At 38.5% G+C, this 19,887-nt stretch overlaps 1 protein-coding gene across 5 annotated transcripts in view; it reads left to right on the forward strand.

Moving 5' to 3' along the window:
• Positions 1–19,887, forward strand: part of LOC100567474 (cytochrome P450 2J2) — a 39,859-nt gene that overhangs the window by 19,581 nt on the left and 391 nt on the right. For 2 of the 5 annotated variants that reach the window (XM_062976878.1, XM_062976880.1), the window contains 7 exons: positions 3,979–4,141; positions 8,714–8,863; positions 9,038–9,198; positions 11,284–11,460; positions 15,319–15,460; positions 16,392–16,579; positions 18,006–18,147. In XM_062976878.1, coding sequence (XP_062832948.1) covers positions 3,979–4,141; positions 8,714–8,863; positions 9,038–9,198; positions 11,284–11,460; positions 15,319–15,460; positions 16,392–16,579; positions 18,006–18,147 — 1,123 coding nt within the window. Of the gene's footprint in view, positions 1–126; positions 332–3,978; positions 4,142–8,713; positions 8,864–9,037; positions 9,199–11,283; positions 11,461–15,318; positions 15,461–16,391; positions 16,580–18,005; positions 18,148–19,887 lie in introns of those variants that run through there. The other 3 variants (XM_062976881.1, XM_062976882.1, XM_062976879.1) reach the window with 2 other exon arrangements.

Consider the following 19,887-nt stretch of genomic DNA (forward strand, 5'->3'; position numbering starts at 1 on the left):
TAGATTTATAAAATGCAAATTTATAAAATATAAAATTCACCCCAGGAGGAGGGTGTGAGAGAGCAGGAGTAGGAGAGAAATAAACTAAACTATCCACCTGTTTCAGATGTAGAAAATTGCAGTAGTGGTACAAAAAAGATAGCACTCATTAAAGCAAATCTCAATGTATCTCTTCATTTTATGAGATGAAGGAGTGGTAGTTGCTTCAGCAATGCTGGCAATCTTAAGAAGATGTGTGTAAATTAATTCCCTGAGTTGAACTAGCTCCAGACTATTTCACAGGGTACGGTGGAAGGCAAGAAGGCACTCCCTCTTATTCAATGTAAAAAAGGTAACCAGACTGGGAGTGGCTCTCTTTTGACGCAGGATAAAGGAACAGCAATTTAAGATTTCAGTTTTGGGGCAGGAAATGTGGGCTTTGGTTCTTCAGGTGATATTCCGTCTGCCCCGTGAAGTTTTCTTTTAGTGGCCAGATTTTTAGCCTTGCTGGGGTTGGAGGTGATGGTGAGACTTAAAACAACTTGCACTTTCTATTTTCTATGTTGGAATTCCCTTATATTTTGTCTGTCCATTTTCTGTAGGCGTGTAATCTCTCTTTCTAAATGTATCATTGAAACTTTGAATTAACTGCAATTCCAGAAATTTGAGTGAATGGAAATTTACACTTGGGGCAAGATCCATGCTCTCATTCTCCTGCACTCGAGGACAATGGGTTCATATTTATTTATTATTTATAGAGAATATTTACACCACACCCTTCAGCCAAGAACACTCCCATGTCAATTTACAAGTCACTGAATTGACAGTTCCTTGTCCTCAGGCTTACAACCTTTATAAGATGAGGCATGCAAGGGAATGGGAATAGCAGTGGGGAAAGGTTTAAGTCTAGTAGTTGCTGGCTGATCTTCTCTCCTTTGAGGCCAGAGCCATGACAGGTGCAATAGAGTGAGTAAGGACTTCTCATCAGCCTCTGGGACAAAACACAATGGGGCTGTGTCTGACTGTTATTCACAATACAGAAATGTAACACGTTATTTGAGTAGGTCAAGACAATGTATCAATATCAACGTCGGAGTGGACCTACAGGGAATACATATGAGTGGCTAGTAACACTTGTACATGATAAAAATTACAAAGTATAGTAAAAGCATTAAAGACAGGAGTATGTATACTCACATAAACTCTCCTACATGGGTGCTCTGCTACTGGTTTGATTCCTTAGGCAAGCACAGAAGAAGCAGGTGGAACTCACTGTATATAGAGAGAATTTTAAAGGGGCCCAGTATGGACATAGGTGTGGCTAATATGTCCCAGCCATCTGAAACAAGTTTCTCCTAAAAAGAACTTATTTGAACAAACAGTGAAAAAATATTGGCAACTTGTTTGTGATATACCTGGATGTGAAAAGTGTCGGAGTAATTTGCAGCGCAGCAGTAGTTGGATGGAATCAGTGGAGCGCAGTACCAAGAGACATCAGAGACGATGGTAAAATTATATACAAAGTTTTACTGAAAGCAGTAATGATCAAGACAAACGGACTTGTAGACAATGGACACAGGACTTGACTCTCAGCAGACAGCACTCGACTCAGAACAGAATTGAACAGAACAGAACAGATCTGATGCAATCAGTAAGGCACACACACTTGTGTCTGGACACTCCCTGGTTCCAGCCACACATCAAGGATATCACAGCTTCTCAGTAATTAACTCTTTCCAGACTATGTTACACTCTGGATGACGTAATCAGTATGCAATACAGGAAAGACACAAATTTCATTTAAACACTACCAATACACAAAACCCACATTAACAAAAAGCCCCCCATCATGGCACATAAAAGAACACAGAACTTGAAAGACATGTTGGTACACTCTAATATTGACCATGATTCTCAAATTATGAAAATTAGACCTAATTTGGTAGGTAATTTTCCTTGCCACCACTGTGCCATATGTCCCCAATTTACTCATACTAAGATGTTTCAGAATCTTCATACTAAGATAGTTCATCAACTGCAACATTTTGCTACATGCACCACCAAAGGAGTCATTGATCTTATGACTTGTCCCTGTTCCTTGATGTATGTCGGCCAGACCAGTAGGCAAATTAAACTCTGTGTAACAGAACACAAGAATAAGATCAGGAATCGGGCCATTGACTCAAGCCTGTATAAACATTTCAATGACATGAACCATAGTCCTGAATCTTTCAGGGTTCTAGTCTTAGAGGTAGTTACTTCTTCTTCTAACACAGATTTATGCACCAAACTACAACAATGGGAAGCCTTCTGGATATTTACTCTTAAAACTGTTCATCCTAAGGGTCTCAATGATTCTATTTCATTTCAATGTTTTCTGTGAGCCTGTGTATACCTTTGGTGAAGTTCAAATAGGTTCTTTTTAGGAGAAACTTGTTTCAGATGGCTGGGACATAGCCACACCTATATCCATACTAGGCCCCTTTAAAATTTTCTCTACATACAGTGAATTCCACTTGCTTCTCCTGTGCTTGCCTAAGGAATCAAACCAGTAGCAGAGCACCCATGTAGGAGAGTTTATGTGAGTATATATGCTCTTATCTTTTAATGCTTTTACTATACTTTGTAATTTTTTTATCATGTACAAGTGTTTCTAGCCACTCATATGTATTCCCTGTAGGTCCACTCCGACGTTGATATTGATACATTGTCTTGACTTACTCGAAGAACGTGTTACATTGGAAAATGGACTATTCTAGTTTTCCATATCTGGCTGTTATTCACCCCTTTTGAATCCAGAGCAATGAGTTGGAATATGGTGGGAGTCGCTCATGTGTTGCTGAAGCGAAGACATGATGGAGCAAGAGTCTGGCTGTTCTTCTCTCCTTCAAAAGACAGAACAACGTGGAAGTTGGAAAATCGAGGAACTCATGTTGGGGTGCAAGTCAGGTTTTATTTGCTCTGTCAGCAAATAAATCACACAACAGTGATATATTTGGTATTCATATGTGAGAGGAAGTCATAGGGAGGAGGGAGCAAGCTTGTTTTCTGCTATCCTGGAGACTAGGACATGGAACAATGGCTCCAAATGACAGGAAAGGAGATACCACCTGAACATTAGGAAGAACTTCCTCACTGTGATAGCTGTTCAGCAGTGGAACTCTCTGCCTCGGAGTGTGGTGGAGGCTCTTTCCTTGGAGGCTTTTAAACAGAGGCTGGATGACCATATGTTGGGAGTGCTGGAACACAAACACACCAAGTGGGTCGGTTGCTGCCAGCACTGACTACTGGCTTTGCTGCTAATTTATAGCCTTGAGCTCCCAGCACAGATGTTCCTTAGGCAAGTTCTGATTGTTCAGCATCTTTGCTGTGATTCTAGCTGAGTGCTTTGAATGCAATTTTCCTGCTTATTGTGCCACTTGATATGTAAGAGCCCCCAGTGGCCCAGTGGGTTAAACCCTTGTGCCGTCAGACTGATTACTTGAAGGTTGCCAGTTTGAATCCAACCCGGGGAGAGCGTGGATGAGCTCCCTCTATCAGCTCCAGCTCTATGCAGATGAGAGAAGCCTCCCACAGGGATTGTAAAAACCATTAAAAAACTTAATATGTGTTTGTTTGAGGTTGCTGTTAATGTTGTTAATTGCTATCCAGTTGGCTTCAACTTATGACAATTCTATGAATGAAAGACCTCCAAGTCAAGTGACCTACTGTTCTTTGTATTTGGATGTTTCATTTTATTCAGTTTTGAAATCATACGAGTATGTTATGCCATCTTGTGTGTAGTTATCTGAAAGGCAGGTTATTTTTTTTATTTCAAATTAAATAAAATTCAAGAACATGAGAAGGAAAAGAAAACTTTGAGGAGGAATGGGAAGGGATTAGAGTAACTCGTGACTAGAAGCTGCAGAGCTGAAGATAAGGTGAAGATTCAATATGAACTTGAAATGATTCCTGGTGTGAATGTGAAAGTTTCTTTTCTCGGTTTTGATCCACCGACAGGTTGCTAAGAAATATGGAAGCATGTGCACAATATGGATAGCACACTATCCCATCATAATCTTGTCTGGGTTCCAAACAGTGAAAGAAGGCCTGATCAACCACTCGGAAGAGCTGCTTGACCGACCAATAACCCACTTCGTGATTAAGGCCTTCAATAGAAAAGGTACGTTGTTTAGACCAGGGTTTCTTAAACCTTTTCCACTCATGATCTCTTTCCGCCTGAGAAAACTTTACGTGGCCCCAACAATATCTATATATATAAAAGAGTGATGGAATTCTGGCGACCGCCAAAACAACAAAACTAAACACCCCACAACCTCGAAAAATGACAACACAACCCATCATCCACGCCTCTAGGTTGATACAACAAAAAGAAAAGAAAAATAAAGTCCTAATTAGAGGGAGAGGAATAATTGTTTTTATCCAATTGCTGCCAGTTAGAAGGCTAAGCTCTGCCCACTTGGTCTCCTAGCAACCCACTCAGCCCAGGGGACAGGCAGAGTTAGGCCTCTTCCACACTGCCTATAAAATACAGATTATCAGATTTTAACTGGATTAATGGCAGTGCAGCCTCAAGGGCCTTCCACACAGCTATATAACCCATTTATAATCTTATATTATCTGCTTTAACTGGATTATCTGGACTCCACACCTTTACCCTTTACCTTAACTACCACCAATTCCTCAATACTTTATTTCCCATACCACCATACTTCACCACAGCAACGCGTGGCCGGGCACAGCTAGTAGGTATATAAAATCGATATAAAAACCAAACATTTACTGATAATAAATTGGTACTTGCAAGGCCTGTAAAACAGGGTGATTTTTCTTTTTATGGAGTACAGTTGAAGCCATTTCTGCAGAGTCCACTGTAAACACTGTCCTTATATCCCAGGATCTGATCCTAGATTATCTGCTTTGAACTGGATTTATATGTGTCACCACTGTCATATAACCTAGGATAAGAAGATATTCTGGGATCAGATGCTGGGATATAAAGACAGTATAGAAGGAGCCATTATTGCTATCAGGTTTGTTTATAAAGCCATTGTCCTCCCAACCCTGCTCTACACCTGCGAAACGTGGATTGTCTACAGACGTCACACAACTTCTGGAGCGTTTCCATCAGCGTTGCCTCAGAAAAACCTGCAAATCTCTTGGGAAGACAGGCGGAAAATGTCAGCGTGCTGGAAGAAGCAAAGACCACCAGCATTGAAGCGATGCTCCTACGCCATCAACTCCGCTGGACTGGCCATGTTGTCCGAATGCCCAAAGATCACCGTCTCCCAAAGCAGCTACTCTACTCCCAACTCAAGAACGGGAAATGTAATGTTGTTGGGCAGGAAAAGAGATTGAAAGATGGGCTCAAAACCAACCTTAAAAACTGTGGCATAGACACTGAGAACTGGGAAGCCCTGGCCCTTGAGCACTCTAATTGGAGGTCAGCTGTGACCAGCAGTGCTGTGGAGTTCGAAGAGGCACGAATGGAGGATGAAAGGGAGAAACGTGCCAAGAGGAAGGAGCGTCAAGCCAACCCTGACCGAGACCGCCTTCCGTCTGGAAACCAATGTCCTCACTGCGGGAGAACATGCAGATCAAGAATAGGTCTCTTCAGCCACCTATGGACCACCCCCAAGACCCCACAACTGGGAGACCATTGTCCTTGGCCTAAGTAAGTAAGTATTGCTATCAGGTTTGTGTAAATAGATAGTATTCAGAAACCTTTCACTGTTGCCATTTTGGGGACAATAACTGATGCAAACTGCAGCCAGGAAATCAGAAGATGTTTATTTTTTGGGAGGAGAGCAATGACCAACCTTGATAAAATAGTGAAGAGTTGAGATATCACAATGGCAACAAAGGTCCGCATAGTTAAAGCAATGGTATTCCTCATAGTAACCTATGGATGTGAGAGCTGGACCATAAAGAAGGCTGAGCGAAGGAAGAGAGATGCTTTTGAACTTTGGTGCTGGAGGAAAATCCTGAGAGTGCCTTGGACCTTGGCAAGAAGATCCAACCAGTCCATCCTCCAGGAAATAATGCCCGGCTTCTCACTGGAGGGAAGGATATTAGAAGCAAAGATGAAGTATTTTGGCCACATCATGAAGAGACAGGAAAGCCTGGAAAAGGCAATGATGCTGGGGAAAATCAAAGTAAGAAGGAAGACAGGCCGACCAAGGGCAAGATGGATGGATGGTATCCTTGAAAGGACTGGCTTGACATTGAAGGAACTGGGGTGGTGACGTCCAACAGGAAACACTGGCATGGTCTGGTCCATGAGGTCATGAAGAGTCGGAAGTGACTGAATGAATAAACAACAACAAAACTGAGCTAGGAGGATCCCATTTGGGGTCAAGACCCACAGGTGAAGAAGCAGTGGCCTAGAAGACAAACATGTCTGCTTTTTCCTGTGAAGCAAAAAGCAGAAAGAAAAACTGAATATGACAATTGCAGTAGAGTCTCACTTACCCAACACTCACTTATCCAACGTTCTGGATTATCCAACACATTTTTGTAGTCAATGTTTTCAATACATCATGATATTTTGATGCTAAATTCGTAAATACAGTAATTACCACATAGCATTACTGTGTATTGAACTACTTTTTCTGCCGAATTTGTTGTATAACATGATGTTTTGGTGCTTAATTTGTAAAATCATAACCTAATTTGATGTTTAATAGGCTTTTCCTTAGTCTCTCCTTATTATCCAACATATTCGCTTGTCCAACTTTCTGCCGGCCCGTTTATGTTGGATAAGCGAGACTCTACTGTATCTGAATTTTTCCACCAGACAAACTCTTGAAGTCACTATTGCATTGTCTTCTCCAGATACATTTTCTTTTGCCATTTGTAATGAGGGTTCTTGAATGCACTTAGAAGATAAGAACGGTTGTCGTTGTATGCTTTCAATCCACTTCTAACATATAGTGTCCCTCAAACCTATCATGGGCTTTTCTTGCTTAAAGAAGTTTACCATTGTTTTCCCTTGAGGCTGAGAGAATGTGACTTGCTCAAGGTCTCTTGGGGCACATCTACATGGACCACGATGAGTACCTGAATAAGATCCATGGTGGCCAAACTACACACAAGACTTCCTTAATGCTATCTTGACCTGAATGAACCAAAGTTACAGGTTGTTCTGAATTCTTCCCCAGATTTGGAGTAACCTGTGACTTTGGGTCCATATAAATAACTAGGCTTGTTCCAAAATAGAGCCAACCACAATTGTTTACAGGGCCATCTCATATTTCCTGGGCTCAGGAGACCCAGGAACATAGGATGGTACTTATTATTCCTTCCTGTTCTCCATGTCATGGCTGTCTCCAGGTGCAACACAGGTCCTGCCAATCGTTCTTTTTATTCAGAACCAAGATCCAAATTTGTGGGATCCATTCGATCTAACTTATATCATAATAATGTGTCAGAATTTTTTCCTGTCTCCATGTGATACCAATTCTATGGTAACTTGGAAGGTTTCTCTTTTTGCCTTGGCAGTAAAGAAAATTTGAGCTAAACCTATTGCTGATATCGCAGTTACTGTATATACTCGAGTATAAGCCTAGTTTTTCAGCCCCCCTCGGCTTATACTTGGGTGAGGGTCCTGGTTGGCTTATATTTGGGTCAGCTTATACTCGAGAATATATGGTACATTTATTATTTTTCTCTATTATTATTGGTATTATTACATTTATTATTTTTCTCTATTATTGTTGTTGCTACTATTACATTTATTTTACTCTATTATTATTATTATTATTATTATTATTAATAATAAATTTATTATTTCACTCTGATATTATTATTATTATTATTGCATTTATTATTTTACTCTATTTATTATTACATGTATTAGCTTGTTTTTATTACATGTATTTATTATTATTATTATTATTACATGTATTATTTTACTCTATTATTATTAAAAGGATACATAAGCACATTTACATTGAAGAAGATGAGAATAATGATTTGATCAGAGTTGGACAGTCTTAATATTAAATTTGAGCTTTATGTAAATATTTAACATTTAACCTACTAATGCCTCAATTAATGTAATTTTATTGGTATCTATTTTTATTTCTGAAAATTACCACCCTCGGCTTATACTGGAGTCAATGTTTTCCTCGGCTTATATTCAGGTCGGCTTATGCTCGAGTATATACGGTAACTGTTCTGGGGATGTTTTTAGCTAAATAATTTTATCCCTAATGTTACGTTGTATTGTAATGATAAGCAAAATCTCTATGCCAAATGTTTTAAGTAGAAATTTTATAATCTTTTATATTGCTGTGCTTTTATACTGTTTTATATAGTGCCTTTTTATATAGTGCCGTATTTATCTATGTATGACTTTTGTCCTAGGCATTAATAAACAGTAACAGTAAGGCTTTGACACCACCAACCATTAGAGATCCAACTCAATAATTCTACTCAAATTAGTAATAACCTTAATTATAGGCTATTGATTATTGACAAAAATTTGTAAACGGTTTCCAGTCTTTCCAAAAAATTTCAATTCAAACCACTGTTAATTTGGCAATTTAGTCCTCCTCCGCAACTTTAACGGTCTAGTGTTCCTTCGCTGAAGCTTCTGTGTGCTCCCAAGTTCGAGTGAACAATATTCTTGCTGTTGTTGTTCTGTATCAAATAACTATTTGGTATTTTCCACATTGCAATAGTTTTGACAAGTACTACTTTTTCATTGATTTCTAAAATATATGTGTATTAGGTATTGGCTTTGCAAATGGTCACAGCTGGAAAGAACAGAGACGATTTGGTATAGTTACTATGCGGAATCTGGGACTCGGGAAGAAAGGGATGGAGTACCAAATTGAGGAGGAGGCCCGCCGACTTGTAGAAGCCTTCTCACAGAGAAAAGGTATGTTAAGTGTTCCCACTTCTCCTGAAATTTTAATGTATGATCCCCATATGGCTTAAATTGAAAAAATTATGCATTTTCAATTATACTGTTATTCTATTTTCAACTCCACCTGAAACTTAAATCTTGGTAGAATAATAACATTAAGATGTCTGCATCCTACTTTATTTGCAGGGGAGCCATTTGTACCTTCACTACTGATCAGCAATGCCATCTCCAGCTTGATAAGCGTTGTGAGTTTTGGATACAGATTTTCTCATGAAGATGACATGTTCCAGAAATTGATGGAAGGCGTTGATGCCATGGCACAATTTTCAGTCTCCTTCTTTCATGTGGTGAGTCTTCCCTACTCCCTCTTTTATGCTAGAAAGAACAATGTTCCTTCCACCCCAGAATCAGCATTCATAGAAAGGTAATGTTCATTGGAACTTTGGGATCAAAGAATGCCTGGTTTCAAGGCTTTTCTAAGTAATAGTCGGGCTGTGGCGCAGCTGGCTAGTAACTAGCTGCAATAAATCACTACTGACTGAGAGGTCATGAGTTCGAAGCCCAGGTCGGGTTAAGCCCCCGACCATTAAATAGCCCGGCTTGCTGTTGACCTATGCAGCCCCGAAAGACAGTTGCATCTGTCAATTAGGGAAATTTAGGTACGCTTTATATGGGAGGCTAATTTAACTAATTTACAACATCATAAAACTGCCAGCAAAACACGAGGAATGGCATGAGGAAGTACAGCCACTACTGGACAGTGAAGCAACAGCTCCCCCTGTGGCCGGAATCGTGAAGCTGGAAAAAAATGTTAAATGCCTCTGTGTCTGTCTATATATGTTGTTTGCCTATTGGCATTGAATGTTTGTGTTCATTGTAATCCGCCCTGAGTCCCCTTCGGGGTGAGAAGGGCGGAATATAAATACTGTAAATAAATAAATAAATAATAGTTTCCTGAAATGTATTCCCAGTCTTACCATTTGATTATCCATTTAGAATAGTGTCTCCAAACCTTTTTTTTTTTTTGACCAGGGACCACTTGACCAGAGACCACTTTGACCAGGGACCACTCTCCAACATTAGTACCAAAAGGGTTACAAATCAATTTTTGGTCAACTTCAGATTCGATTTGATTATTTGGGGTGCTGGTTCAGAAAAATCCATCAGCTCTAGTTTCTGATACAGAATATATGCCATCCAGTAGTCACCATCTGCTTTCCCACAGAAAACCATATTTAATAATCTAGAGCTGATGTGGTCTAGCCAATGCAATTTTCTCAATCAGCACCCCAAATAACTCCAGGAACAGGCCTAAAAATGAAGACACCAAGAAAACATTTTTTTTGGTTGGGCTGTGTTATTATCCATAGCAGTAACGCTGAGGCTACTGACCATATTTTAGTTCTTGTGGACCACTGGTGGTCCATGGACCACAGGCTGGGAACCACAAATTTAGAACAAATAGATACATTTATTTATGTATTAATTTATTCACTTCACTTATATACTGCTTTTCTCATTCTGGATGGGGGACTCAAAGCGGCTTCCAAACATATTGTGACAAAATTCAGTGCCTACACAACAATAATATAATACATCTATCAATTGAATCATAAAAACTCAATAACATTAACATTAAAACATAGAGTTAAAACATATTTATTTACTTATAGTATTTATATTCCGCCCTTTTCACCCCAGAGGGGACTCGGGGCGAATCACAATGTAGATATACATAGCAAACATTCAATGCCATTAGACATATGACATATATAGACAGACACAGAAGCTATTTAACATTCCAGCTTCTGATTTCTTGAGAGTATGCTCAGTTCCAGCCACAGGAGGAACTGCTGCTTCATCATCCACTGTGACACCGAGTCCTTTTTGATGGAGTACTTCCTCATCTGGTACACATGCTGCTGGATGTTGTAAATGAGTTAAATTAGCCTCCCCATATAAGCGGTCCCTAAATTTTCCTTCTTGACAGGTGCAACTGTTTTTCAGGTTGCTCAGGTAAACAATGAGCTGGGACTATTTAACAGTTGGGCACTCAGTCTGACTCAGGCTTTGAACTCATGACCTCTCGGTCAGTAATGATTTATTGCAGCAGGCTACTAACCAGCTGCGCCACAGCCCAGCCCCTTAATTTAAACATTAAAATCACATAATCCAAAAATCAAAATCCAGGAATTTGCTTAATCTGTGAACTAAGAACATAAATACAGATGGTAAAGCACTGCAGTTCTGACTTTTTCATGAACATGAATACAAACAGTAGATTCATATAATGCAGCTTAGTTGCATTGAACTGTATTATTATATGCATCTACATTGACCATAAAATATAGTTTCAAACTGGATTATATGACAGTGTAGATGGGGTTTGTGCCTTAATACTGACAAGAGATTTTTTTTTTCTTATCTTGTAGCTGTATAATTTTTTCCCATGGCTCATGAAGTATCTCCCAGGGCCTCATAAGAATGCCTTGTCCTATATGCAAATAGCACTATCATTTGCAAAGGAGGAGATAAAGAAACACAAGGAATGCCAGGAGCCGCAGGAGCCACAGGACTTCATTGATTTCTATCTAATTCAAATGGAGAAAGTAAGTATTCATTGTCATCATTCACCTTTTTATTCAGACAGGCTTTTGAAGAAGAAGAAGGTGTTTAAGATCAATTCAAGAGGTGCTGTGGTTTTTAACTGAACATGTTTCAATGGTTTTTACTTGTCAGTTATTTTATTACTGTTTATATTTAATTCTGTTTTAATGTTAGCATATTTGTATATTTTAAATTGTATGTTAACAGTTTTTTTGTTAAGCAGCTCTGAGTCTCCTTCGGGAGAAATAAAGCAGTGTATAAATAATAATAATAATAATAATAATAATAATAATAATACTAATAATAATAATAATAATAATAATAATAATAATAATAATAATAATACGAAATCCAGCATATCTATCTTGTTTGCTGTGACATAATAGAATGATGATGATGATGATGATGATGATGATGATGATAATAATACAGTAGAGTCTCACTTATCCAAGCTAAACGGGCCGGCAGAAGCTTGGATAAGTGAATATTTTGGATAATAAGGAGGGATTAAGGAAAAGCCTATTAAACATCAAATTAGGTTATGATTTTGACCAATTAAGCACCAAAACATCACGTTTTACAAGAAATTTGACAGAAAAAGTAGTTCAATACGCAGTAATGCTATGTAGTAATTACTGTATTTACAAAATTAAGACCAAAATATCACGATGTATTGAAAACATTGACTACAAAAATATGTTGGATAATCCAGAACGTTGGATAAGCGAGTGTTGGATAAGTGAGACTCTACTGTAATAATAATATTTTACTGTAAATAAATGGTATCAGTATATGGTGGACCAAATGGAATTCGAAATTATGGATGTAAAATTAAACGATTCAAAAGGTAATGAAAATAGAATGCAAGAAGTTGAAGAAAAATGGAACCGGGTCAAGAATTATATCATGAATAAGTCTAGCGATCAGGCCATAAGAAATAGGATACAAATGTTATACAGTATGTAAATCTAGAATGATTGTCTCAAACAGGATTAATATGTAAAAGAAAATAATCCTTGTGTTGGTGGTGGGAATTGTAAATATTGCGTATGTGTACATATGTCCTAAAATAAAAAAATATTTAATAATAATAATAATAATAATAATAATATACATCACACAGTCCTAAATGCTTGGGAAGTGTTCGACTTTTTATTATTTATTTTATTTATTTATTAATCTTATATACCGCTACTCCCAGTTTGGCTCGGAGTGGTTTACAAAAATAGATTAAAACAATACACTTGGCTTTAAAATAACAATAAAAACAATAAAACAACAATAAAAGCAACAATAAAAACAGACATAGCCTCGAATTTTTCACCCACTGAAAGCTTGTCGGAAGAGCAAGACTTGTGATTCTGTGATACGAAATCCAGCATATACATGTTGTTTGTGATGTCATACTCTGTCTTTGTGTCAATAATAATAATAATAATCTCAAATAGGATTTCTGACTGAACCTGAGCCCAGATGCTGCCCTATGCACAGTCGTGCCTCCATTTTAAACAATTTAGACACAAATTTTTGCTACCGTGTTTCCCCGAAAATAAGACAGTGTCTTATATTAATTTTTGCTCCCAAAGATGCTCTAGGTCTTATTTTCAGGGGATGTCTTATTTTTCCATGAAGAAGAATTCACATTTATTGTAGAACAACAAAATGAACATTTATTATATACTGTACAGTAGTTGTCATCACAAACCAGCATAACCAGACAAACTGTGAATCCTATCAAGAATTTCTTGTTACTACCAATATTTCCATGTATAACACTTTATGGTACGTACATTTACCGATCCTGCATGCTCTGGTGTTCTGTTTGGCAGGAGCTGGGCATGCTTCCAAACAAAAACTTTGCTAGGTCTTACTTTCAGGGGAGGCCTTATATTTAGCAATTCAGCAAAACCTCTACTAGGTCTTATTTTCTGGGGATGTCTTATTTTAGGGGAAACAGGGTAGGGACTTCATTTTTTACTAATTTCATTTTCATTTCAAAAGAACGGACTTGCAATTTTTGCAGCTTTCTTTCTGCTGTTAGAAGGTTTGTACAGCCGTTCCCCCACATTTGCTGCGCTTCTGGACACAGCTCTCCCTTGAAAGTGGAAAACCATGAATATCCCTGGGTGGAATGGGGTGCCACCATTGTGGCCTTGGTGGGAAAGGGGGGGGGGGGTCCCAGGAAGAAGAGGAAAAGGAAGAGGAGTGGTGGGTTCTATGCCGCACTTCACCTGTCATGTGAATCCCAGCTCCTTGTCTTCTTTTTGCGTGCCATAAGTGTCTGCTTCAGCTGAGCAAAGGAAGGGAAATACTGGGCAGAACAGAATCATGTGACAAACTTGAAGAAAAGGATGAGCTGGCCTTCCAGTGACCACAATGCCACTTGACCTAAGGATATCTCTTGAATAGTCTCCCTCCAGCTTACCCCAGGAGGATGGGGCTACCATTTGAAAGTTCACATTTTGGCAGCCCCAACATTAGGAAGCAGCGATGGCAGCACAAATAATCAAGACCATGAGTGAGAAACCTGCGAAAGTGGATGAATAACTAGTTGGGATTATTCTGCACAAAATTAATTAAAAAACACAGTTTTCTGCCCAGAAAATTTTATAGTTGGGGACATATTTTTAAAAAAAATGTGTATATGGCATTTTATTTGCTATTTTCAGTGCAGGAAATACTGGTTTTTGCACAACAAAACCATATGCAAATTTTGTGCAGAATAAGTCCTAAAATCACCTGGGTTCCTCACACTAGAGAAACACATTTCTGGCCATTCTGTGAATTTTTTAAAAATATATTTTTAAAAATTATTTCCATTCTGAATTCCTTCCTCTATCCTAGTGATTCCCAACCCTTTTTTTGACCAGGGCCCATTTTGACCGAGGACCACTTCACCAAGGACCAGTCTCCAACATTAGTACCAAAGGGTTACAAATCAGTTTCTGGTCAATTTTAGATTTGGTTTAATTATTTGATTCCAAAAATTGCATTGGATAGACCACATCAGCTCTAGTTTCTGATACAGAACATATGCCATCCAGTAATTGCCATCTGCTTGCCCACAGAAAACCATATTTAATAATCTAGAACTGATGTGGTCTAGCCAATGCAATTTTCTGAATCAACACCCCAAATAACCCCAGGAACAGGCCTGAAAATGAAGACACCAAGAAAACATTTTTTTGGTTGGGCTGTGTTATTTTCCATAGTAGTAATGCTGAGGCTACAGACCATATTTTAGTTCTTGTGGACCACTGGTGGTCCATGGACCACAGGCTGGGAACCAGAAATTTAGAACAAATAGATACATTTATTTATGTATTAATTTATTCACTTCACTTCTATACTGCTTTTCTCACCCAAAACACCAAGAAAAAAAATGTTTGTTGGGCTGTGTAATAAAACTGGTCAGTTCTTTGGTAAGGAATAGAAATAAAATAAATAAAATAAAATAATAAATAAAATAAATAAATAAAGAGGAAGGAGGTTTGTGGACTGGATTTCCGTTCTCTCGGCCCACTGCTGGGCTGTGACCCATGGGTTGGGAACCGGTGCTGTATCTTAAATTCATGGTGCTGCTTGAAGGCCATTTACTGAACCACAGTCCAGGTGGATTGAGTCACTCAAGGAAGCTATACTTGAGTTTTCAAGACCTGAGCAGAGTTGTTTTCAACAGGCACCCATAGAGGTCCCACATTCATAGGGTCATCATAAACCAAAACTAACTTGGCAGAAACTAAGGACAACAGTAAGAAACTGGGTGTTTCCACGCCTCCCAAATATAACCCATTTTGATTTGTGTCCTAAACCTGGATTGGTTTTCAACCATGTTACATCTTTTGTGTTATCACTAACAGAGCAAGGGTGACCCCAAGTCTACTTTTAGTGAAGAGAACCTGGCCCAATCTATTCTTGACCTCTTTGCTGCAGGAACAGAGACCACTTCCAGTACTCTGCAGTGGGCACTGCTCTTCATGGTGGCTTATCCAAATATCCAAGGTAAGGGACTTTGCTTTTCTCATTTCTGTATCTCCCCTTGAAATTTTTAGAAAATACCTGAAAGCCATGAATCCCTCTGAGAAGCAGCTACAAGAGCTGGGTATGCTTAGCTTGGAGAAGAGAAGTTTAAGAGCTGACATGATAGCTATGCTTGAATATTCGAAAGGAAGTCATATTTTATCAATATTTGTATGTATGTATTTTTATCCTTTACTATTTTATCTTGTAAATTGCCTAGAGCATCCTGGATGGAGGGCGATTAATAAGTAATTACATGATGATGATGATATTGAAGACGAGTCAACTTGTTTTCTTCTGCTCCAGAGACTAATGATGAATTCAAATAACAAGAAAAAAATATTCTACCTGTACAGGAAAATGTTTCCAACAGTGAGAGTTGTTTGACACTGGAATGCATTGCCTTTCCATATGGTGGATTTTCCTTCTTTGGAGGTTTTTAAACAGAGATCGAATGGCCATCTGTCAGGAGGTCTTTGATTTTGTACTCCTGCATAGCAGGGGTTGGGCTTGATAGCCTTCTTCCAACACTACAATGCCATATTTTTTATGATTCTATGATTCTGAGAAGTGGCCATCTAACCTCTAGGTTGGAGAGTCTACTATCTTCCAAGGTAGTCAATTCTTCTGTCTTAGAGAAGAAGCATAATGGTATCCTCCAGATACATTGTTGGAAGGACCATTTCCACCCTTGCTGTTTCCTGGATGGATTCATTGCTATGCCAGAAAAAACAATCATTCTTAATGTCATCACATAGTAGCCACATCACAGGTAGCCTTCACCCCACATCACTGTTTAATTGTTTTTCAGACTGCCTTAATCCAATTATGTGGAGCCATTTCATGTGACTGACTTCCCTGAGTTTATGAACTGTTCCCAGAATAAAGCTTCTTTTCTCACTGTTTCCCTCAGAAAGAGTCTACAAAGAGATGGAATATGTTTTCGGCTCCTCTCACTCCATCTGCTACCAAGACCGTAAGAAACTGCCTTACACCAATGCTGTGATACATGAGGTCCAACGGGCCAAGTATATCTTACCAGTTGGGGTCCCCAGGCGGTGTTCGAAGGATTTGAAGATGCTTGGCTATCACATTCCAAGGGTATGGCTGTAATCTTATAACCAAAAATCATAGAGTTATCAGTGGATGGCATTTTAATAGATATATCTATGCAAGAAGCATCTGGACCACATATATATATAGTGACTAGTAGGCATATCTGATCGATGAAAAAAATGTTTCAATGCTTGTTTCTAAAGTAGGGGGTGTGGGTGCTTCGATATAGAAAGTATTTCCGATTTTTTCACCCAAAAATTTCGGATATTTCCGAAAATTCGTAATGATTCTAAATGTTTCTAAATGTTTCTAAAATGCATGCGCAATCGCCCCCCCCCCCCGGGGGGGGACTTTTACAGGGCTCTCCCACCCTCATTTCTTGAGCTATTTTCATCAAATTTGCAATACCCTTGCAAGTTGTGCAAAGATACTTTGAAAACTAGAAATTCCCTTGCTATATTTGTAAGCAAGAAGGACACTGGAAATCAGTGGTGTCTCTGGCTATGTAATCCCACAAGCCTCGACCCAATGCCTTCAATTAGAAATGGACCAGTGACCACCACGCCAAGCAATGCCCTGGCAACAGTGGAGTGCAAAGATATTGAAAACTAGAAATTCCCTTGCTAAGAGAAGGAACCAGCAACAAAACTCTAACCCTTTCTCTAAACCCCTTTGTGGGAACAGCCAGACCGGGCCCCTTCACCCTCTCCCTCCAGATACGAGGCTTGCTTGCTCTCCGTTCGCAGCAATGGAGACCAGACCACCACCCTCTCCGCGCAAAACCCAGCCCAGAATGGCTCGCCTGGGCTACACACTGGGCTTGTATGGCAATCTTCCATGTGGACGCAGAGGATGTTAGCCCCCACCTTTGCGTCCATTGTGGAAGCTTCTGATTGGCCGGGGAGCGGCAGCCATGTTAGGCTGTGCTAAGCTCCCATTCAAGGTAGGTTGTAGAAACAAAAAAAAAATTAAAATATTTTTTAAAATATATTTAAAATATTTGGGGTGGGGGAAAATTAACGAAACATTAAGAGACAATTAGAGAATGGGCCCACAATGGTTCGAATTACATTGCTGGTTGCACTGTGAGACAATGTCTCGGAATGCGTATCAAAAAGCGAGAACAATCCGAAATAATTCCGATATACGATTCAAAACGATTTTTTGGACATGTCTAGTGACTAGATCAAGGGAAGTCATGGTCCTCCCTCCTCTGCTTTTGTCAGACTTCACCTGGAATAAGACAATGTCCAGTCCTGGGCACCAAAATATAAGATAAATTTTGACACTAAGCTGGAAGAGTGTCCAGAGGAGGGTGACTAAAATGATCAAAGGTCTGGAGACCATGAATCCGTATGAGGAGCATCTTAAAGAGTTGAGTCTTGTTTAGTCTGCTGAAGAGAAGGTTGCTATGGGAGTAAGAAAGCATTCTGGTTCAGATGTGATTCTGAGTCCACTCTTTTCTTTTCAGAAAACCCTTGTTGTTACCGATCTGAATTCTGTTCTTTCCGACCCCAAGCATTGGGAGACTCCTGGCGAATTCAACCCAAACCACTTTTTGGACAAGGAGGGGAATTTTATTGCTAAAGAAGAATTTTTGCCATTTGGAGCAGGTAAATGCACAATTGCTATATGGTCACTTTCTGTGTCTTCCTTCCAAGAGGAACTGCTTGTGCCTTCAAATCATTTCTCCCTTATGGTGACCTTAAGAAGAACCTATCACAGGGTTTTCTTGGGATGATTTATTCAAAGGAGGCTTCTCCCTGAGGCCCCTTCTACACTTGCAGAGATACAGTTGTCCTATTACTAGTTTATATACAGAATAGAACAATGGTAACAGACAAAATGTAATCATTACAGGCGCGTGAGTAATGCACAAATGAAAACTGTTTACAACATTACATCAAACATATTCATGCTTGTATGTTTTTTCAGTAACAGATAAGTATATTCAGTGACTGAGTTCAACACTTTGAATTTCAGTATTGTCCCATTGTTCTGTTCTGTATATAAGCTAGTAATAGGACAACTATATCTCTACAGGTATCTATAGATTTCTGTGTACTTCACTGCCCCTTCTACACTGCCATATATAATCCAGATTATTAAAGCAGATAATCCACATTATCTGCTTTGAACTGTGTTATATGAGTCTACACTGCCATATAATCTAGTTCAAAGCAGATAATCTGGATTTTATATGGAAGTGTAGAAGGGGCCTCAGACTAAAAGAGAGTGACCGGCCCAAGGTATCAATGGCCAAGCAGGGATTCTCCATTCTGAAGTGAACTGGATGTATTAAATCTATGCTTTTGACCTTGATTAATTCACTGTGTAGAAGCAGCCTTTTATTCATTAATTAACTGCATTAATTCTATAGTATAGATGCACCCTAAAGTATCTGGCCAAGACCATTCCCCATAATTGAAATGAGAGGCTACAATCAAGGGATTGGGAAGAAGAGCACAGTTTTGGAATAGTCTTCTTTGATTCCTGGTGGTTGTTGCATGCTCTTGGTTTTCACTGATCACTGCTTATGGGCTCTGGACTTCCGAAACCACAAAAAAACTGGGAAAACATTGACTCAAGTACAGTAGAGTCTCACTTATCCAACACTCGCTTATCCAACATTCTGGATTATCCAACACATTTTTGTAGTCAATGTTTTCAATACATCGTGATATTTAGGTGCTAAATTCGTAAATACAGTAATTACTACATAGCATTACTGCCTATTGAACTACTTTTTCTGTCCAATTTGTTGTATAACATGATGTTTTGGTGCTTAATTTGTAAAATCATAACCTAATTTGATGTTTAATAGGCTTTTCCTTAATCCCTCCTTATTATCCAACATATTCACTTATCCAATGTTCTGCCGGCCCGTTTATGTTGGATAAGTGAGACTCTACTGTATAAGCCGAGAGTGGTAAATTTCAGAAATAAAAATAGATACCAATAAAATTACATTAATTGAGGCATCAGTAGGTTAAATGTTTTTGAATCTTTACATAAAGCTCAAATTTAAGATGACTGTCCAACTCTGATCAAATCATTATTCTCATCTTCTTCAATGTAAATGTGCTTATGTATCCTTTTAATAATAAAAGAGTAAAATAATGCATGTAATAATAATAATAATAAATACAGGAAAATAATGCATGTAATAACAAATAGAGTAAAATAGTAAATGTAATAATAATAATAATAATAATAATAATAATAATATAATAATATGAGAGTGAAATAATAAATGCATTAATAATAAAAAATGGAGTAAAATAAATGTAATAGTAGCAACAATAATAGAGAAAAATAATAAATGTAATAATACCAATCATAATAGAGAAAAA

The sequence above is a fragment of the Anolis carolinensis genome, chromosome 3 (genome assembly GCF_035594765.1).
Source record: "Anolis carolinensis isolate JA03-04 chromosome 3, rAnoCar3.1.pri, whole genome shotgun sequence".
In the NCBI taxonomy this organism is placed as follows: domain Eukaryota; kingdom Metazoa; phylum Chordata; class Lepidosauria; order Squamata; family Dactyloidae; genus Anolis; species Anolis carolinensis.